Source organism: Benincasa hispida, chromosome 7, assembly GCF_009727055.1.
Source record: "Benincasa hispida cultivar B227 chromosome 7, ASM972705v1, whole genome shotgun sequence".
Taxonomy (NCBI): Eukaryota; Viridiplantae; Streptophyta; class Magnoliopsida; order Cucurbitales; family Cucurbitaceae; genus Benincasa; species Benincasa hispida.
The window spans coordinates 26637299-26660300 of record NC_052355.1 but is presented as its reverse complement, the minus strand read 5'-3'; the positions used below and the strand labels follow the sequence as shown (position 1 = coordinate 26660300).

General features: G+C 30.1%; 2 protein-coding genes and 1 non-coding gene across 5 annotated transcripts; all 3 read right to left on the bottom strand.

Moving 5' to 3' along the window:
- Nucleotides 1-10080: 10080 nt before the first annotated feature.
- Nucleotides 10081-10162, bottom strand: TRNAS-GCU. Its single transcript has one exon. It is a non-coding gene; the product is annotated as a tRNA-Ser (tRNA).
- Nucleotides 10163-10939: 777 nt separating this feature from the next.
- Nucleotides 10940-13322, bottom strand: LOC120081912 (replication protein A 14 kDa subunit B-like). Of its 2 annotated transcripts, none has more exons than XM_039037092.1 (3): nucleotides 13065-13218; nucleotides 11652-11910; nucleotides 10940-11229 (listed from the first exon to the last, which is right to left on the bottom strand). In XM_039037092.1, exons 2-3 carry the CDS (start codon nucleotides 11905-11907, stop codon nucleotides 11165-11167), a joined length of 321 nt encoding a protein of 106 aa, XP_038893020.1. In that variant the 5' UTR covers nucleotides 11908-11910; nucleotides 13065-13218; the 3' UTR covers nucleotides 10940-11164. The 2 variants fall into 2 exon arrangements, with proteins under 2 accessions (XP_038893020.1, XP_038893019.1); XM_039037091.1 differs by having other exon boundaries at nucleotides 10942-11229; nucleotides 13170-13322.
- A 732-nt stretch (nucleotides 13323-14054) lies between these two features.
- LOC120080914 lies at nucleotides 14055-17390 on the bottom strand. Of its 2 annotated transcripts, none has more exons than XM_039035591.1 (5): nucleotides 17099-17390; nucleotides 15635-15707; nucleotides 14949-15136; nucleotides 14799-14868; nucleotides 14055-14449 (listed from the first exon to the last, which is right to left on the bottom strand). In XM_039035591.1, the coding sequence occupies exons 1-5, from the start codon at nucleotides 17195-17197 to the stop codon at nucleotides 14295-14297; spliced, it is 585 nt and encodes a 194-aa protein (XP_038891519.1). In that variant the 5' UTR covers nucleotides 17198-17390; the 3' UTR covers nucleotides 14055-14294. The 2 variants fall into 2 exon arrangements, with proteins under 2 accessions (XP_038891519.1, XP_038891520.1); XM_039035592.1 differs by lacking the exon at nucleotides 14055-14449 and adding an exon at nucleotides 14459-14596.
- Nucleotides 17391-23002: the final 5612 nt, after the last annotated feature.

Below are 23002 nucleotides of genomic sequence, written 5' to 3'. Positions count from 1 at the left end.
TGCAATATTTTATCAACATTAATCCCCAAATTTATAGGATCTTCGAAAATTATTTATATTATTTTTTCATAGATAATTTTTTATCCTTTTACACATTTTATCACTTGTATGTCGATAAATCAAAAAACTTTTTTTCATCGTGTAATCTCTTTCCACTATTTTTCTTTCTCTTATTAGGGATAAAAATTCATTATAATAACCAAACACTATATTAAATTATTATATTTAATTATCTAGAATAATGAAATTTACCAACCATAAATTAATCTTGCATTTTCGAATTCACAACCAAACACAAATTTTGAATTTTGAATTCAAATTTCAAAATTTTAATTTGGAACCAAATGTGTTTTTCGGATATTGTAAAAAATAAGGATTTGATTTTGTTTTCTACTAATTCTTTGTTTTCGAAAACTAATTTTCAGATCCAAACCAAATGGGACCTTAGGTTTCGAATGTATTTGATATATTAGTTAATGTGGAAAAGTCACGATTGTTTAAATTTGATGATGATGAGACACAACTCTTCCATTGAAATCTTTCAAGAAATTATGGAGACTAAATTGAGGCCTGCAAATTCATAAACTCATTTTGGAGGTATTGTTATTTATCTTATGACAAAATTCGTAGTGTGCTTTGAGAAGTCTTTTGAAGTGAAAAGTTTGCCTTCAAAATGTTATTTGTTAGAAAAGGAAAAAGAAATAGAAGAATTAAGAAGAGATTTAAGTTTGAGTGCACAGTAGACTAAATTCATAGTGTCTTTGAGAAGTCTTTTGAAGTGAAAGGTTTACCTTGAAGATATTCTTTCGTTAGAAAAGGAAAAAGAAATAAAATAATTAAAATGGGATTTAAGTTTGAAGTCACATGTTACTATTTCTTCTATCACTACTAGAATGACAAAGGGAAGAGTAACATATTTGTAAATACTTAGAGAAAAACAGTATTGAAACGATTTTTAATGGTGCGATTTTGGCCAATTGCAGATGACTTCAAAGTGTGTTTTTATGTTTGTTTTGTTTTATTGGAAGATGTTCATATAACAGATTTTTTAAGAAGTTAGGGAGATATGGAGAGAGGAGTTGAAAATTTTAGTGAAATCTTCTATAAAAATAGTTTACTTTTTAATTTAAAAATCTCAACCAACTATTTTTTTTCTCTCTTTTCATAATCTAATTTCATTATATTTATTCTAATGCTTAATTTGTTTAATACTTTTTTTTTTATTAAATACTTATTGAATTATTTTTAAAGAAATGTCAATGTTTGTAATTCTTATATAAGGTACTTAATATTTTTCTTTTTTTTTTTCCTCCATAAGTCAATTCATTAGAAGAAATCACACAACAATTATTCGTGAAGTAACATATCCTATTATGTCACATTTATTTATATGGGTTAATATATAACTTTTAGTTTAGTTTAATCATATCATCTTTATATATTTTTACTAAACTCATCTATCTTTTCATTTTTTTTTCCATTTCGATCTTTTTTCCCTTTCAAATTTAGTGTCAAATATTTACAAGTTATACTTAATGAAATGTATGTTCAATCACAATTTAATTTTCACTATACAATTTATGTTATAGAGGCTTTCTACTACATCCGACACATTTTATATTCATTTTTTAACCATTTATGATTTTTTTTCTTTTTTCTTTTGCAATTTGTGCAGTAGGGGAATTGATCCTCTAACCTCGAGACAGATAATGTTGGGATTGGTGTCCTAATTCTCTCTCGTAGTTTGTAAACATCTTGTACACACATCGTTATTAATACAATAAATGTTATTTTATTTACATTTACTCATATCCAATAAAGTAAGATCTGTGGTTATTTCATGTAACTTAAGCATGTATGTGAGACATACAAGTAGATCATGCCTTAAGTAATCGCCTAAATAGTCTGTAGTATAAGGATAAAGAAGGGATACTTTATCCTGGTGATACTACGGATACGACCCGCTTTGTAGATTTTTACAAGTGTTGTAAAGTGCTACAAATGGTTTGATCATGACCATTCATGTGGATACATGCGAGCGGGGCTGTCCTATACAAAGAGTTTGTATTAGACCGGACCACGAGATGATTAGTCTCTTTATATAACGTCGTTGATAATTGAGACTTACATTTCACTAAAATGATCATAGGTGACATGACCTTAATCCTGAGTGAGTTGGGAACTCTTGCCTATGAGGGCAGTCATTTGATTAGTATGGGTGAGAGTGGCCAAATTGTCAACTCAACAAGCCTACCTTTTTGGGGATTCGTCTAATTGAGCAGTTGGAAACTCAGCTACACAAGATGGAATTCACTTCTTCCCCGAAGCAAGGGTAAGTAGATAAATTGCTCCCTTAAGGGCTGATTCTGGGTCTTGAACATAGTGGCCACACACCCTCTCTTTGGAAGAGAGAACTCAGTCATAGTAGGATTATGACTTATTATTCATTAGAGGAATCAGTGGTACTTAAAGAGTTAGATTAACTATAGGGGCAAAATGGTAAATTGATCCAGCTGTACTTACGAGCGATATGTGAAGGGTTATTGCACTGTTGATTGGTTATATGGACATAGAAAAAGAGTGCAACAGTCGGACTTTAGTGGAGTGCCCAATAGTTAACGGATGGTGGATCTCATGACTAAAGAGTTTAGTCAGTTATTCATGTACTATTGAGCTTCAAACTATAGGTCCATGAGGTCTCCTTGGTAGCTCAATGGGTTCAAGTTGAGAATCAGAATTTGGGTTGGTTTGAAGTGTTCAAATTAACAAGAGGAAATTCAGTTATATGTGATATAATTGATATGATGTATTAGATACATTATTTTGAGTAATTAATATAAATATGATTTAAAGTACCATAAAATAGAAAAAAAAAAAAAAAAAAACTATGGTTTATATGTTTCATATGATGAAATATTAAAACTATAGGTTACAAATATAATATGATAAGTTGGTTATCATATTTATTTATAATATATTAATTATATGATAATTAATTCTTTTTCTCTAATAACCGTTTTAAGTGGGAGGTTATTGGAAGTTTTATGGTAACCGTGAGATAGAAGGAAAATTGTTTTCCAAATTTAATGGTTGATTCTTTAGGAAAATTCTCACGAAAAGGCTATCAAGTAAAAATAGTTTTTACTAAGCGATAGTCGTTGAGAGCATACACGATCATTTAAGAGTTGACTATACGATAGTTACTCATTGATCGTTGCTACACGATCGAGTAGCAAAGTCTATGCGATAGGCTTCCATTATCTAAATGATCGAGTACATCGTCTATGCGATAGACAGTGTTCATATCTCCCACTTACTCGATCGTATATCTCCTTCGCTCCTCAATCCAAGATCATACAGAGCTCACAACTCCTGGATTCTCACATCGAGAATACCAAGGTAACACTTGTGGTGGTGTTCTATCTCCGTTCATGGATCGAGTTGGATTCGATTGGGTTCAAGGAGCTTCAAGTTGTTCGTGTTTTTGGCTAGTCCGTTTCTTGCATTCGAGTGTTGCTTTGGACATATTGGAAATCGGTCGAGGGATACTTGAAGAATGGTTCTTCAAAGGTACACATACTCTATCCCTTGTATTCTCTTATAACATGCTGTAATTTTTATTTATGCATAATCTGTTAGTTTTAGTTTAAGACTGTATTGCTTGTGTTCATTCTAAATGGAATTTGGAACGATCTACTTTTGCTGCTCATGGAGATATCTGTTGTGATTTCCTTCCGATAATACAAACTTTATGTCATTAAGTATTTAAATTTCATCAATTTTTTCATTATTTTGTAAAATCATGTTAATGAAGGGAATGAAATTCCCGCAGCGGAAGCGAGTGATCACATTCATGTCTTAGAATTTTATTTTGTAACTTGAACTTAAACAGAGAGGATGGAAATATGGATAAACATTCAATCTTAAGCCTAAAGCATGAAATTCTACTATAAATTACAAAGAGGAAAGGGATGGAGATAGACTTACCCTTGAAGAACCGTTTATTCTCGAATTCCTCTCCAGCAACAAGATCATGAACAAAATCTCTTTTTTACAAACACTGCTTCACAACAAGACCTCGAACACAGCAACGAGGATACCGCCACAATGATTACCTTGTTATTTTTAAGATGAGAATCAAGAAGAGTTGTGAGCTTCCTTGATTAATTTTGGTGGAAGGGAGAAAGACTGATTTATAGAGAGAATTTGGCACTTGAAGGAGATGAAGTTAGAGAAAGTATTATGTGAAATGAAAATCACATAATCAATGAATAAATCTCACAACTCCTTTGCACTCCATATGAGAGGTAACTTCCCACATCATGAAAAATATCTCACTGGGAGTTATTTATTTGAATTTCAAATTCAAATTATAATTATATTAAACTAATTTAATATAATTAAATCTAAATTGTATCTTATATCTCATATAATATATAACCTATAGTTTATATTATATCACATATAATATAACTTATAGTTTATATTCTCTCATATAACCTATAGTTAATATGAATCATATTCACATTAATTTTAACCTACAGTTTTTATATGAATTATATTCATATAATTAATATTTGAATCATATTCAAATATTTATTTCTCTCATTTAAACTTTATAATATAATGTATCACATATATCTTATACAATTAAATCTCTTTAATTAATTTGAACGATTCAAATTAATTGATTCTCATTAATCCTTATTGAGTTATCAAGATGGCTTTATGGACCTATAGTTTAGAAGCTCCAATGGTACGAGATTAATTAATTAAACTCTTTAATTAAATTTTCAGGTCCCACTAGTATAGAGTTTCAGTTCATGTTGTATTTATTAGACATAAATGTCGAGTCTGACCTCAGTAGTAGGGTTACTTACTGAGTATTTTATACTCATCCTTTCTCATGTCCTTTTTCAGGTAAGGGTAAGAGCATGCTGATGAATGACAAGCGGAATCTGTGATCGAGTCACTGGGACCAGTTTTATGCTTTTGTTCATGTTTCAAAATTTATTTTCATGTCTTTAAACTTTCAATCATGATGTTTGAAACCTACCGTTTGGTACTCATTTTCAGTCTTTTAAAGTTTTTTAGACTTATTTATTTCTAATTATAATTTATGGGTACCCTGTTATTTTACTTTTATCATTTGGTTTTAAAAGAAATCTTTTATTTGACTTTATTTATCTAGCATTTATTTCGTTATGAAAATGTGTCATTTTAAATTCTATGCATTCACATGTGTAGTAACGGCCTAGCTTGAGCCCTGGGAAGTCGGGTTGTTACACTATATCCATCTCTGATGGCACTCCATTATCTTATTCATTTTTATGTAGGAGTACAATGGGTGCCCTTCAATACTTAACCCAAGCTCGGCTTGATACTGCCTATGTGGCCAACAACCTTAGTCAATTTCTGAAGTAACCCACTGATGTTCACTGGCAAGTGGTCAAGAGAGTCCTTCGATACTTAGTTGGCACAAAGCATATGGGCATCCTCATTCAGCCCAGTGATAGATTCAACATCACAACCTTCTCTGATGCTGACTGGGCCATCAATATCAATGATCGAAAATCGGCTGCCTATTGTGTATTTATAGGCAATACACTTGTGTCGTGGTCCTCCAAAAAGCAATAAGTTGTGTCTTGTTCCAGTACGAAGTCTGAATACCAGGCTCTTGCCCATGCTAGTGCTGAAATTATTTGGCTAAAACAACTGATAAGGGAGATTGGTTTTTCGATTATTGATCGTCATGTCCTTTAGTGTGACAACATCAATGCTCGATCTTTAGCAAATGACCCCATTTTTCTTGCTTGCACCAAGCATATCGAAATAGATGTGCGTTTTGTTCGTGATCAAGTGCTCAGTGGGAATCTTGAAGTTCACTTTGTTCCCTCATCCAAACAGTTGGCTGATTGTCTCACAAAATCTCTCGGTCATTCTTTTCAGACTTTAAGGTCCAAACTCGGATAGTTGAACTACCCCTCATTTGAGGGGGATGTTAGGGAGAAGAATAAACACGCCGTATTTATCTGACCGCCAAAGTAAGAAATTTGGAAAAGGGCCATGCCATCCTCTCTCCAGAATCTTCCATCAACAAATTCGGTTTTGTACAACACTGTGGTGGCACCAGTTAGCAGCAAATACGTGTTTTTATTTATTTCTTTATTTCCTTTTTTATCTTAGAATTTCAGATACTCTTTTGCCCTAATTTTAAGGATTCTCAATTGTATATATATGATACGATATTGTTCATTAATTGAATAAAAAACAGAGGAAATACTTTCTCCCTACCTTTCTATGCAAAAACTTGATTTCTTGGTCGTGTTTGATAATATATTTGTAAACCATATATATAGTTGTAAATTAGATTAAATCTCAATTATTATCAATTTTTTTATAACATATATGAAGTGAGAAATTGAACCTCTCACTTAGTATATATAGTTGAACTATGCTTAATTTAAGTATTATCATATGCTCAATTATGTTCAATTTGAGTATTATCATAGGTTGATGATATATTTTTAATACAACTACACATTTTAGTCTTAAATACAATATCTAAATAAAAACATACAAAATGTTATTTTCATAATTTTACTATTTAAGTTACAGAATTCAAAAACAATTTTAAGGAATCTAGATCGCATATCAAACCTACTCTATTCCAAAACTTTTGAATCAAACCATTTCAATAATAATTATTAGGGATGATTATAGATTTAATCCTTTTGAAAACTTATTTTTTAAAATGTCTGAATATTTGGATATCTTCATTTTAGAGTTTTAATGCTATTTTTGGACAAAAATACCCCTTGTGGTGGATGGCCGGAGAGAAAAAGTGTATTTATTCTATTTTTTCCATATTTACGAAGCATTTTTAATGTCTCCCAATTTTCAATTGGAGAGAGAAAATGTATTTAATATTATTCTATTTTCATTTAACACATTTGACGTATCAAACAAATGATTTTTTTGACGAATTCATGGTTATTTTAAATATATCTTAGAACATTGTTTTAGATGTAAATGTTCTAACCAATATAGGAAATATACCGCAATATGTAAATCAGAAATGGACTCAATGTACAACATAAATCCCAGTATATATCGTAAGTTTCTTTTATATCACAGTATATAATTTCAATAAATCAAAATTCAACAACAATTTCCTAACTGAAGTGTAATTCGAAATTAATTTAACAACTTCAATGTACCCATAATATATCACAATATATCATAAATTCAATTTATATCACAATAGGTATCATAATTTCATATTTTTAAATAAACAAAGGTATATACAAATACATATATCAGTGTGTATATGTAAACTTGGGGACAAAAAATCACATTAATTTCAAATGAGAAAAATATCAACTAATTAATTATATATAATAAATACATTTAAAGCTTAAATGGAATTCATTGGGAATTCTAACTAATTAAATGAAATTTATGTGAAATTCTTTATATATACTATGAATTATGTTGAACGTTGAGTGATTTATATACTGTGATATATTGAAATTATTAATTTAGTTTTGAATTACACTTTTGTTACGGAGTTTTTATTAAATTTTGATTTATTGGAATTATACATACTATGGTATAAAAGAAATTTATGATATATACTGAAATTTATGTTGAATATTGAGTCAATGTCTGATTTATATATGTAGTATATTTCATATATTGGTTAAATATTTGCAAACATCTAAAACAATGTTCTAAGGAATATTTAAAATAACTAGGAATCTGTCAGAAAAGCGAGTTGCTTGATACGTCTAAATGTGTTAAATGAAAAATAAAATCATATTAAATCCATTTTCCCTCTCTAATTGAAAATGAGAATAAATCTCAAATAATTAATAGAATATAATAAATGCAGCTTCTCTCCAACATTGAAGATGATTCGTAAATATGAAAAAATATATCATAAATGCAATTTCTCTCTTCAGCCGCCCACTAGGGTTGGCAAAAATTCTCGCAGGGTGGGGAATCCCTGGTTTGACCGGGATGGGGTCAAACTGGGGAATTTTTTCGAGGACGAGGCGGGGACGGGGATGGTATCCCCGCCCCGACCCCGACCCCGATTTTTTATAGTTATATTTTTAATATTTTATAAATATATATTTTATAATATATTAAAATAATTTATTTTTATACTTATAAGTATTGTGAGCCCAATATTGAATATATAAATTCTAAATTTAAGCCCAAAAGTCAAGCCCAAACTTAAAAAATTAAAAGAAAAAAATGGAGAATCCCGCGGGATCTAATAGGGATTCCCCGCGGGGAATTAGTAGGGGAATCCCCGCGGGGAAATGGGGAATGGAGCCCTGCGGGGACTCGTTTCCCTGACGGGGAATCCTCGCCCCCGTCCCCTTCTTCATATGGCGGGGGCGGGGATGGGGATGGGGAATTTTTCCCACGGGGCGGGGACGGGTGACCCTCCCCCGCCCTGCTCCGGCCTCGTTGCCAACCCTACCGTCCACCGTAAGAAGTATAATTGTAGGTTGGGGATTAAAAGAAATTGAATCCTGATTTTTGTGTAATTAAGCTACCCACTTAGATATTTATGTAAATAATAGAAAATGTTGACATAATTGAAATATAGGACCTTTATTAATGTGTTATGTGTTGTTGTCCCTAATTATTATTAAAAAGCCATAACAATAATCCAATACAAATTCTTTTTAATTTTAGTACGTTAATCTACTAAAAGACATAATTTGCATATTTCTCGAGTACAATGGTTGAATTTTTATTTTTATTTTTGAAAATTAAGTCTATTTCATCAACAGTTCTTACAATAATTTGCATATTTCTCGAGTACAATGGTTGAATTTTTATTTTTATTTTTGAAAATTAAGTCTATTTCATCAACAGTTCTTACAATAATTTGCATATTTCTCGAGTACAATAGTTGAATTTTTAGCGCAATTTAAAAAAAAAAATAAACTTCTTTTTTAGTTCTCAAAATTTGGCTTGGTTTTTTAGATCATTGGTAAAAAGTAGATTACAAAAGAAGAAATTTGGAGATGAAAGTAGTGTTCATAAGCTTAATTTTCAACACAAAAATAAAAAACAAAATAGTTATCAATCGGACCTAATTTTTGTCTAATAAATTAAAATTAAAAATTATCTAATAAGATTTTAAAGATTTAATCGTGTTTTACATCATTTTAAACTTTAAAGACATCTAATAAATCAACAAGGACTATGAATAGAGAACTTAGAGAAAATGGATTCAAACATGATGGTTATGGCCCCTCATCTACGAATATCTTTCACAACTAAATGTCATAGGGTCAGATATGTTGTCGAGTGAGATTAAGTTAGATTTGCATAAACTCGCTCAAATAAATCCATAAATTTTAAATGTTGTGAATAATAAATTTTTAACATACTCAATATTTCCTAAAAAAAGGTAACTAATGTATCAAACAATAATGGTAAAAAAATTTCCTAATACAATTAAAAAATATTAAACATTTTTCAAAATAGTAGAGAAAATTACATTCCCGTTTGATAACTATTTCATTTTTCATTTTTTATCTTTGAAAATTAAGTCTATTTTCTCTTCATTTCTTATGATAATTTACATATTTCTTTTAAATACAATGTTTGAATTCTTAACCAAAGTCCAAAAACAAATATAAGTTTTTAAAAACTATTTTTTCTAGTTTTCAAAATTTGGCTTGGTTTTTTAAACCATTGGTAATTTAAAAAAAAGATAACACAAATGAAGAAATTTAGAGATGAAAGTAGTATCTATAAACTTAATTTTCAAAAACAAAAAACAAAAAACCAAATGATTATCAAACGAGACCTACACTTTTAATTTTTTTAAATTAAAAATTTATTTCAAATTAGTCATAACTTCAAATTTTAAGGACTAATAATAATAATAATAATAATAATAATAATAATAATAATAATTCAAGAGTATGTCAAACACAGTTCAATTGAGAAAGTATTGTTTGCTTGATAAAAAAAAAAGTTGGAATTAGAATACAATTTTGAAATGAAATCTAAAAAAAAACTAAATAAATTAATTAAAAGGAAAAAAAACGTCGCCTGAGAGATTCGAACTCTCGCGGGGAAACCCCATGTACTTAGCAGGCACACGCCTTAACCACTCGGCCAAAGCGACTGTTTTTTGACAAAGTGGACTGACTGTAGCTATTTCAAATAATATTCTTATTCTAACGTCATTCAAATTTCACAAATTTCTATCTAATAAACTTTCAAACTATCAGTCACTTTATAAAATTGAAACTTAGTAAGTCTATTCGATTCGATCGTTGATTCAATCCGATTTCAGAGATGACTTCTTTGTAATATATGTTATCTACTCTGCTTCCTGTTTCTTTCAATTTGAATCATGTATTTACAAAGCCATTCAATTTAGTTTGGTTGATTCTTGGACTATTCAACCTGTTTTAAAAAGTAACTATTTTAGTTCACATTTAAAAAAATAATTAAAAATAAAAATTAACATAACCATATATTCACATTTGAAATTACAATAACTAAATTGAATCAAAGGTAAAAATATAAGGACCAATTTAAACATTTTAAAAATATAATAACCAATTTTATCCAAAATAAATAATTCGGAGATCAAAATAATATTTAAACCAAAAATCAATTCATGTCTCAACCCATTGTTGACTCAAACTTACCCGCATGTCTCTGCTCGAATCATAATTCAGGGCTAAAGAGATTCGAAAAAATAGGTTGACTGTGCTCAACTAAAAACTAAGAGTATATTATAAAGTATAATTTTTGTCCTGTAAAAATCACTCTCAAATGTATCTGTAATTGTGTTTTAAGTTGATTTTGAATGATTAAAGATGTATTCGAAAGTGATTATGGATAATGACAAAATCATTCCTTAGAAGAGAAACTAGTGATTCAGTGGTTTGAACAACAAATAAAAAAAAGTGTAAATCGAGTACCTGGACTACTAGGAAGATGAGAAATTGAAATCCATAAGTTAACACAGAGACCAAAACAAACACCACGTGTTGCTTTAAATAAATTAGTGGCAGTTAGACAAGTTAACATGCCACAAGAGTTAAAAACATAGAAAACTCAAAATCACATAACAAATTACACCTCTTGCCTCTTCTCATGGCGTAGCTACTAATCCTTAAATAAATAAACTTCTGAATTCCCCATTTGCAAGTTGGCATAGCTGATTGTAAGATTGAGTATCTGAAAAAGAGGTAAATTTCAAGTTATATTACAAGTTTAGACCATAAACTAAACTTTCAATTTTATACTTAATAGCTTCTTAACTTTCAAATAAATTAGTTAAATGTTACTTCATGTTTATCTAATACCAACCCCTTATTCTCTCTATAGAAGAAGCTGCAAGAAGTGCAGAGGGCTAAGCCACTACTATCATGAGATAATTTTGGAGGACTAACATAAATTTTAAGAAAGAGAGTTTCGATTCTAAAACCAAATAACTAAACAAGTCATTTAATCTAACATTCGTGAGGGATAAGAGAAAAGATTGATCATGTCAAAGAGACCAAATGGCATTTGCTGAGCTTTCAAATCCATAGGCAACAGTGAGATATGTTATCAATGGCATAATGATGATAACAGAAAGAAATGGTTATAGTACATACCAAAAGTGGTTCCAAAGTCAGTCCAATGTTCAACATTGATGATCTTGTTAGCCTCAGCAATACCAACCACCTCTACAAAGTTCATGAGAGGGACTGTGGGCAAGCCACGAATAGTCAATTGTTGTTCATCCGTAGATTTTCCTGTAACGATTCCACCATCACTTTGGATAACTTGAACCACTGCTCGAATCTTTCTTCCACAATGCATGCTCAATAACTCACCATTAACAAAAACTGCAGGGTTTGACGTATCCATATCCTGAAAAAACCAACCATGACGAGTGACATGATGTTTAGGATTAAACAGTTACTGTGATAAGATCATGGCAGTGGAATGATCAAAGCAATCTAAATTGACTGGGTTAGCAATATGATAAAAAAGATCATGTTGGTGTCTACACTTAATAATTGAATAAATTTGGAAGAAAACTCCTACACTTTTGAGATTATACCGTTAAAACTTCAAACTAATAATTTTATCAATTTAAAACTTAAATTTAGAATCCATTCAAACCATTTATTATAATTTATAACTATATTCACTTATTCCATTTAAAACCCGTTAGAATCAATTAGATAAACCGATTATCACATCTCACCCAAATAGCAAGATAAGTTATTAAGTAATACTTTCTAAATAAGAATCAAAAAAATAAAAAGGAAGATGAAAAGATGAAAAATCACTTAAATCTAGTGAAAAGTCTACAAGTGTGAAAATAGTGCATTAACAATTTTAAAACTAATTCTATTATGATAGGTCTAAATTGATTAGATTGATATAATTATTAGTTTGGGGTTTGAAGTGATACAACTTCAATGTCTAAATTATAATAAATCGATTTTCTCCTCATAAATCTAACATGATAGCACTCCTACATGCAAGGGAGAAACAAAAACGTTGGAAAGAAAATTATGAACTCTATGCTGCATGAGAAAAATGTCTTTCACCAAATAAATTTCATCCTCTAGTCTCAATGGTAAAACATCAGAAACAAACAACTTAACGCAACTATAACATTTAGCACAACAGATACTTGAGATCGTGACCTCTTAGCAACTCTGTTCAACTCATGGAGTTGAGTATAGCAGAATCGTACAAGAAGCGAAGAATAAAAGTAGTAATCGACAGCATAAGTGTAGAAACTGAATCCAACTTCAAAAGAAACGAACTCGGAAAGGCTTGTAGGCAAACAGATTTTAATTTCCCTGGCTAATATGGCGACCAGAACATACCACTACAACGAGACCGGAAATCAATTACAGATTTACCGTGCCCTTTGCGAAGAAGATTACAATCGATCAAATTAATGAAATAAATTTCGATTCATATAACTGCTGAACGGAATAGTTCTATAAATTTCACAAAATATCATCAGAGCCTATGGTTATGGAGGAAATCATCAAAACAACTACCTTACATACAATGGAAGAAGTGCAAGTTGTTAATAACGAGACGAACTAAGTAGCAGAAAGCCTCAAAACCTAAATCTGCCGGCTCAGAACGATTTCTAACGCTACCTGTGAGACTATGATTCTTCCGCGCACGATTCAGAGAGAGGGAGAGAGCTCGGAGTGAGATTGAGAATTTCAAGCGACGAACGACGAAAAGGCGGGAATTTATGGCCGGTTCTTGACCAAGGATATATTTTGGCGGGAACGAAAAGATGAAAAAATGTTATTTATCCGCTTAAGAAACAATTTTTAAAAGAAAAAAAACTTACACGTTTTTTATCGCTCAAAATTTGTTTTATATTTGGTTTTAGACTTTTATATGTAATTTTTATATCATCAAAATTGATTTTGAATGATTAAAAATATATTGTAGAATGATTTTAAAAATGACAAAAATGATTTTAACAATTTTATTATGATTCTCAAACATGCACTTGTTCGTAGGAAATCAATTTTTATTCCTTTTCAATTTCAAGATTTATTTAATTTAAACACACCAAAATGAGCATAACTCAACTGAAATCTCGAGGTTAGAAGTTCGATTTTCTCACCCTACACATAATTCAACTCCCTATCACACTTAGACCTAACCCTAACAAATATTTTCTTCTCAAGTCAATCCAAACGGATCATTAATCTCAAACTTGATTGACCAACTCGATTAACACTCATTTTAAATCATTAATTTCAATATAAGTTTTTTTTTAACTAAGTTTATGTTTGATAATACACAAAATTGATGAGGATTACTCATTGAATATCTTTGCCAATGCTCAGAAATTTTAGCTTAATTTTTTTTAATTAAAAAAATCTTATCACTTTGGTACCTTGATATGGTTTATAAATCATTTAAAAAATCGCAATCTAAAAAAAATGGTTACCAAAAGGTTAATATAACAAAAATAACCAATGGCCAATGGGTCAAATGTGTACTAATCAGCGCTGCAATGGTAATTGAAAATTTTATGGAATTTACATTCTTTTAGTTAAGGATCATATTAAGCTCCTAATAGTATAAAAGGGAGAAAATTATCTTCTGGGACTAAAAAGTTGATACATTTCATAGGATCAGCTAACATTGTTGAAGGAGCAAATTGCAATAGAATGGAGAATTATGCTATACATCATTTGCAAAGAAGCCCCAACCAAAAAAATTAAAAAGAAAAGAAAAAAAATAATTTTTTTTGTTGATTAGTTTTTCCAGACTGGAATAATTCCTTGTGCAGCCAAACGCTTCTCAATCCAGAAAACTATAAGCTTTGCTGTAACTTTCTTCTCATCGACCAGAAAGGGTTCAACAGAGCTTCCTCCATTGCCATATGAAGATAGTGAAAACCCTTTGGGACCTGTTCGTGATTCAACCATTGAAGGGTCTCAAACATCGAGCTTAGATGGTTTTTCCGTTTATCAACAATACCCAACGTTATTCAAAAGTTGCAATATGATCCTTGAACTTTCATAAATGTTGTAAAACTATCACTTGGTGTAGAAATCTGTTAGAATATTAGTTGGAAATCAGAACCTAGAGTGAGCGTGGTGGTGTTCGAGTCCTAATTTCTATTCAAGGTCACCACTACATAGTTTCAAGTCGTTTTGAAACGTTTATCTAAGGTTAAGGATAATATTGAAACTTTTGAAATAAATGACAAAGTTAAGGTACTTTTTGTAATTTACATTATCTAAGAATTTAAGTACCTGTGAGGCCATTGGGGAAAAAAGCCCAAAATGTGTAAGGAACTCCATTTTTCAAGAATGAACCATCCAACTGCCATTGTCAATCCAAATTCAATGAGCCCAAGCTAAGAGTTTATCAGTGAACGAGAATTGAGGATGAGAGAAACTAACTCTGTTGTCTTGGAACGATAGTCCAATATCGGAGACATCGGCTTGTGCTTCAAGAATCGCTTTCAGCGAAGGTATGACATCTTCCTCCATCAACTCAGGCAGTGGCTTCACTGGAGCTTTTGCTGGCGGTTTGGCCTTTGCTGGAGCTTCCTTCGGGACTGTCTTTATCTCCTTTGGCTCGGCCGCAACTGATAGAAAAGACTTCTATTTCAGCAGATGCCATAAATTGAGTATTAATATACACGGCAGACAGAAACAAATGAACCAGAGCCTGACTCTTTTCGTTTGGAAGAGAAAAAGACTAAAGATTATAGAGTTACCTAAGAAACATGGACACTTTAGTTTGGTTAGTTCTTGTCCAACACATGTCAGATACTTGAACACTCCAACACTTATTAGACACGTATTGGATACTTTTTAGCACAATGTACAAATTAAATATAAGTCCAACATTTGTTAAACACATATTAAATGCCGTTGAATTTCCTTATAATATAATAATGACATGATTTTAAAAATGTAAATTTTAATACACACGTTCTTGTCGTGTCCGTGTTCTAGACTTCTTAAAAATGATGTGTCTCCATATCCACATCGTGTCTATATGTATCCACTATCCATGTTCTTTACAGGTCACTCTGTCATTCTTTCAGTGATGTACTTTGAAAATTTTGCGAGCACCTAACCTGTTGGAGTAGATGATTCTTGCAAGGTAGAGCAGCATACGACTTTGCGTTCAGCTGCAAGCTTATGTACCATCTGCACAAGTCAACTTAAGTTATATCTAGTTTTAGTTAGCTTTTTTATATATATATATATATATAATGAAGAGCAGGATGCTGTCTGTAGCGATGAACAGAGATGATAGATTCCAACTATAATCATAAAAGCTAGGTGACACAATCACTCCACTGTTTTAGTAGATTTTGGTATATACCAACAAATACTGTCCACACCTTTTGTTTAAGTGATTGACCTCATGCGTTCTTTCTGGTATGACAGGAATACAATTATCATGAATGGAAGAAAAACTTATATTCCTAGAAACAACTCAAAGAAAAAGATAGCCAAGGCAGAAATTATGGTTCAACCATTTTGATGTCCTTTGCCACAACTACCTATCATAGATTCATAGCACCGACTTGAGCAAAGTGGTTATGAACTTATAAGTGCCTCATATCTTGGGTTTGAATCCTCTTTTCTATATTTATTATGTAATATTTATAATTTATATACATATTAACCATACCTATAGGATCATATTACCTTCATGTTTCTATCTAGTACAGTGAGTTGGTGAGTTGAGGGAATGGTTACCGTCTTCTTTATCTTATGCGTCCATTTTGAACTCTCATACAATTTTCTCTACCAACTGAATCTCCCCTCCCCTGCTCTCTCTCTCTCTCTCTCTCACGTTCATGACTCTGCCCCCAATTGAAACAGGAGAGAAGACAAAGAAATAACTGAACACTGTTGAAAATAATTGTTAATTAAATTTATTTACCACAATCCCTCAACTTTAACTTTTGGGTTAGCAATATATCCTAAGTTCAAACCCTTATGAAGTCGTTTCCTCTGCATCTAATATTGAAAGCTATTTGTTTCACCATGTGCTAATTTCCAATCCCACAAGTGGGAAGAAATATTAAGAATATGAATTAATAATTAAATTTATCATAACCCAATCAGTTCAAGCTTTGGTGTTCAATAATGATATAACAAATTCAATCCCTGAAATAGTTCAAGTACAGATTATTTCAAAGTAAGTCCTGATAATATTTTTCTCTTCTGCTAACTGCTTTAATTTGGCATTACAATTTCAAATCATGTAATATTTTGCAAACCAAAACTACCTAATATGACACGATTCTAGGGAGAATTTTTAAACTTCATTTTCCTCTTTTCTTCTCCAACCACTCAATCATCTCACAGCTAATCAACAGTGGGGAGAACAAAAGCAAGTAAAATCAACTATGAGTTCCTTAAGAACTGTGCTATAAAAGAGAATACGAAACTCGAAAAAGGTATAACAAAAATTGTTGTTCTATTCACAAGAGAACCAAAACAAGAATAAATTGACAAGAACAACATGGAATCGGAACCGGAATCGGAATCGGAATCGAAAATGATAACAAAAGGAGGAAACGTACCGTGTGAAGGGAGAAAACTGGGGAAGGTTTGGAATTGTGAGGAAAGTAAGTAGCAGTTGAAACTCCAATTCCGCGTCCTCCTTTGAGAATCATTGCCATCTGAAACTGAATCGAGGAGAGGAATAGCGAAGATTAGAGTGCAGCAATTTAGGGAAGAGTTCTGATAGTGAAGATTAGAGATGAATCGTTGGTGGAAGGAAGCTGACAACAATGGCGAAGGGAGTGCTTCTCATTTTTCGTTACAACTTACAAGGACACGAAGCGCACAGAGTTTTGTGATCCACACACTAATCCAAACAATTTCTGCCACTGCTTTTATTTTATTTTATTTTTCCTACCCTTTTCATTTTTAATTTCACATTATTTTATTTTAAAATATAAATTTATACCATCAGCAACTTTAGATTAACTTCGGTATAATTGTCCTGACTTTTCTTTTAGGGGCCATTTGGATTGATGTTTTCTCAATACTCAAGAATTAAGGATGTGGAAATAAAATTACTGGGAATCAAGGATGACTATGTTTGGTTATACATGGAAAACAATGTTTGAGAATAGTATGTGGGAATTAAAAAAAATTGAGATTGTGAAAATAAGTCCAAACAATCGTTTACAAAATACTATACGATCACTTAAATTATCTACACAATCACTGAGTAACAAAATGCTATACGATCGCCTACCCAATGCTATACGATCACTTACTAAATGTTACACGATCACTAAGTAACAAAATGTTATACGATCGCTTACCAAATGCTATACGATCACTTATAAAATGCTACACGATCACTGAGTAACAAAATGCTATACGATTTCACGGCTGGAAGGAAGGAAAATCGTGGTAGGAAACGGTAGAAGAAATGAAAACCCACACTTCTCAATAGGTATGTAATTCCTTCATTTGTATGGGTAAAAGATACCTAGAAATTGTCTTTTCCAAGATAAATAAACAAATCTCACAAACCAAACATGGGCTTTGTAAACCCATTCCCATTCCCCACCATCTTTTCCCTCCAACCAAACGACCCATTTAGAGTTATATCAATATATCAATTTACACCTGCTTAACATAAATATATTATGAAATTTATTATTTATATTAAATAAATTCTTAAGTTTTCATTGATAAATAAATCTAATTCTAGACCACTCATTACTATTACATAAAATCATTCATATATCAATTATCGGACATGTGTAGACTTTTTCAAATGTCGGTTTTACGAAGTTGATGATTAGTGATGAAACATGGATGATTCTCATATAATATTTTAAATAAGTCTAAATTTATTCATTTTTAAAAGTTTAGGTTTTGTTTAGACAATTATGTATAAGCTTTCTAAGATCCCTTTATCATGATAAAAGTTTAAAAATATGTTTACCATTTATTTTATCTAAAGAATGACACTAAAGTCTTTTAATATTTACATGTTAACCATCGTGGTTATTTCAATCTTATCTTAGCATATATATTCGTCGTCATAATTTTGGAACAAATTTCAAAATTTGAGAGTAAAAGTAAAACTTTAAAAAAATAAAAAATAAATATTTTTTAAAAGTCAATAAGGAAATTGAAACCATCCCAAATTAGTTCAAGAAAAAGAATCTAGATTGTGCAGCTCAACAACACCCGATGAATACTATTGAGTGGCAAAAAAATTAAATTGTTTTTGTTTTTTTTTTCTTCTATATATATATATATATATATAAAAAAAAAGTGCAAACTTACACCTAATCATTGTTTTAGTTCAAACATATAATTTAACTATAGAATTTCATGCTGAGCCAAAATATTTATTAAAATAAAAGCAAAAGGCAAATACTTTAACTGAAGTTTGTCAAAAGGAAGAATCTCTGTAAAAACAAGTTTTTCAATAACCAAATAATGATAATTTGTTAAATGCAAGTCAGAAGCAATAACATCTGTAAAACAAGATTAAAAAAAAAAAAAAAATTAACAAGTTTTTTCAAAGTTAGTCTTTATATTTTACTACTTATACTTTTAAATGTTGAATTATAGTCCAGTATTTTCAATAAATTTTAAATCTAATTCTTATTTTCATATAAAAATTACATTATGTGAAATATTTTTCAAAATTTATCATGAAAAGCTAATAAATAAAGTAAAAAAAAAAAACTTTTAAAAAGACCAACGACAAACTAGATTCAAATAAGACATTTATGATTTATGATTTTTTTTAGTACAACAATTAAGAAATGAGATCAAAAGTCGAACCGATTACGACTGAACTAATTTAAAATAGAGACTAAAATTGAATAATTTTGAAAATAAAAAGATTAAAATAGTAATTTTACTTTATTTTATTCTAAAAAGATTATCTTTTAATTCCAAACACAAAGTAGTAAGAAAAGTAAAAGATAGGAGATAAGGCCAAATCCTACTTTAATTTTCCCCACCATTTTATTTTTCTTTATATATAGTGTATATAAACCATATAAATTCACATTTCATTGACAGAGAGTGAATAATAGAGAAGGAAAAATGGGAAGAAGAAAAGAGATGACATTCATTTTTATTATTCTTTACTCATCTATGGTGGCTTCATTTGCTTTGAAACAACTCTTCATAATAGGTCAATTACTCTTCTCTCTCCTTTTTCATTCTTAAATATAGATGGTATACCTTTCTATGTGTTTTACGATTTAGTTCCTTATCTTTTATTAGATTATAAAATTAGTTTTTAATAAACTCTGTTCGGTAACAATTTTATTTTTGAAAATTAAACCTATAGACATTACTTTCACCTCCAAATTTCTTAATTTATTATCTACTTTTCACCAATGGTTTAAAAAGCTAAGTCAAATTTTGATAAACTTAAAAAAACGGCTTTAAAAAATTTGTTTTTATTGTTGGAATTTGACTAAGAATTCAACCATCATACTTGAGAAATATGTAAATCATTGTAATAAATGTGGATGAAATAGACTTAATTTTCAAAAATAAAATAAAAAACAAAATAATTACCGAACGGACCTTAATTTTTTTATTTTTAAAATTAATTTAGCAAATATACCACTTATATTTACGAGTTTTTCTTGTTACTCGATATCTATTCATGATAAAGGAAATAAATAATAGATAATAAATAAATGGAACTTTTTTCTTTATTTATTTGATAGAATTTGCTTTAGAATTCAAATGTTATGAAAAAGAAACAGTGAGAAAGCAAGCTTACTTTTAAAAATCAAATACATATATATGCACGATTTGAATAACCATTTGATTTTTTTAAATTTGTGTTTGTTTTCTCACCATTTCTTAATCATGATTCTCATCCTTCTTAAATAAACATTTGGATTTTTTGTCAAATTGTAAAAACAATATCAACTTCTTAAAACATTAGACCTCGTCTAGTAATCATTTGGTTTTTTGTTTTTATTTTTTAAAATAAAGTCTATTTCATCCATATTTTTTACAATGATTTGCATCATTCTTAACTACAATGGTTGAATTTTTAGCCAAATTCAAAAACAACTTTTTGAAAGCTACTTTTTTTTAATTCTCAAAATTTGGGTTGATTTTTTAAACCATTAGTGAAAGATAGATAACAAATGAAAAAATTTAGAGAAAAAAGTAGTATTCATAAGCTTAATTTTCAAAAACAAAATAATTACCAAATGAGATATTAATTTTTTCTTTTAGTTTACAAACTTAGTTTCGATTTTGAAAATAGTTCTAGAACGTAGACAACCAAACAAAGAACCAATTGTAGATGGTATAGGTGTAGTGGTAACAAATTTATTTATTATTATTTTTAAAATAATAACTGATTTTCAAAAGGTGCGATGTATAGGTTTGTGTTTATTAACTCGTTGTACTACATTTAATTTTGTGTCTAATAGGTTGATAAACTTAAAAAGTGACTAAACTAAAAAAAAATAGGGAAATTTTTATAAATAGAAAATTCCCACAAAATATTTACACTTTATAAAAGTTTTTAGAACTTTTTGCTATAAAGTATAAATATTTTTAAATTTAAAAAAGTCTCTAAAATATATATATAATATTTTAAAAGTTAATGATTAAAATAAAATACACACGCACACGCATACGCGCGCGCACACACTTTATAAACATTAAAAAAAATTACCAAAACCTCAATTAACTTGTGAGTTTTTTGTTTTTTTTTACCGTATGTAGATTGGGAGATAAATCTCCAACCACAAAATTTAAAATATAAGTTCATGTCCATTGGGTTATATTCATATACTCACATTATTATATATATATTGTTCGAATGCCTTGAATCTATTATATGGTGCTTCGAATTATCAAGTACGAGATCTCGCTTAGAGTTTAGAGAAATGCACTATATAAACTCTCTAACCCTATAGGCTTTATTCATTCTATATTATGTAAAATTCTCTCTTATAAAATTGTTTTAACTGATCTGCTTCGTGGATGTAGTTAACTCACTGTTAATGAACCATATGAATGTGTGTATTAATTCTTTATTCTTTCTACGTTTTTTTATGTTCTCTAATTATTGATTTCGTAACACAGATATATATATTTTGCAGATTCTAAACACCAATTGATTGGTAGAAGATACAACAACATAAGTTTAACATTTGTTGAACATCGACGAGGAGTTAGGGGCGTGATTCCAATATATGCAACAGCTTCTTCGCATCGTCATCGAAACCACCGCAATGGTGGAAACGGCCATAATAACTACATGGAGTTTATAGTAGTTGGGCTTTCCATCTCTATTGCAATTTTGTGTAGCCTTATCTAATACCGACTACATTCCAGTTCCAATTCATCAATAAAGAGTATTGTCGTATGATTTTTTGTTTTTAACAGTATCCCTATTAATTGTTTGTAATAAAGAGTAGAATTTAAGAAATAAGCGAGATCTACGAAATAAATGAACGACATATTACTATATCATTTAATGACGTTTCAAATTATGGGAGAATAGTAGATATTACTGTAGTACTAGAAATTTTTTCGTTGTTTAAACAATAAATTGCTAACTTAACAAACATGGGATGGACGTTTGAATTGAGGAACACCCATATGGTTGGTGTTTTGTATTTTTTTTTCCTTATCTTAAAAAAATTGTATTTATTTCTTCTATTTCCTTTGTGCTAAAAATGAAAATGGCATGTTTTACTGAACTTTGTGTTTTTATTATTTATTTATTTATTATTTTCGAATATTATTTTTAAATAGGAGGGTAAAATTCGAATATATACTCTAGTTGACAATCTTTTAGAACTTTAATTTTAGTAGTTATTCATTGTAAAAGCTAAAAAAGTGGGTGTTTTGTTTCTTTGAAATGATTTTAGAATAATTTTTATATTTTTTAAAAGTTCAAGTGGTTTTTCTTTTTCATTTTATTTATTAATTAAAATATTATTCAAAGTCATCATATGATTATTGAAGAAGAAATTTTGGACTAATCACAAATTGCCACGTCATTCATGACGATATTCCAAATCATTAAATTTGCGACCAATTAGAAGTTGACATGTGTCCCAAATTGAAGTTGAAAACAAACCCCGACAATGCCACGTGGTTTCATCATGACCATTGAATTAGATAGATTTATTTCCCTCAATTTGATATTATTATTTGGGTTAAAATCCAACTAAGCCAAAAAATAGGTTAAGTTTGACCCAAATGTCTAATTGGGCCCAAAGGACAGGCTCATGGACCAACCAAATCCAAGTCCAACTAATCAGGTCTAAAGACCAGACCTATGGACCAACTAAGCCCAAGGGCCAGACCCATAAACCAACCAAGCCCAAGCCTATGAGGCTCACCAGAGAACTCTATAAATAGAGGAGCCCTCCTCATTTATGGGGGTCAGCAATTCTACATTCAGAAAGCCCAAAGAGAATTCATCAATAAGCATAAGACTCCCAAGACTC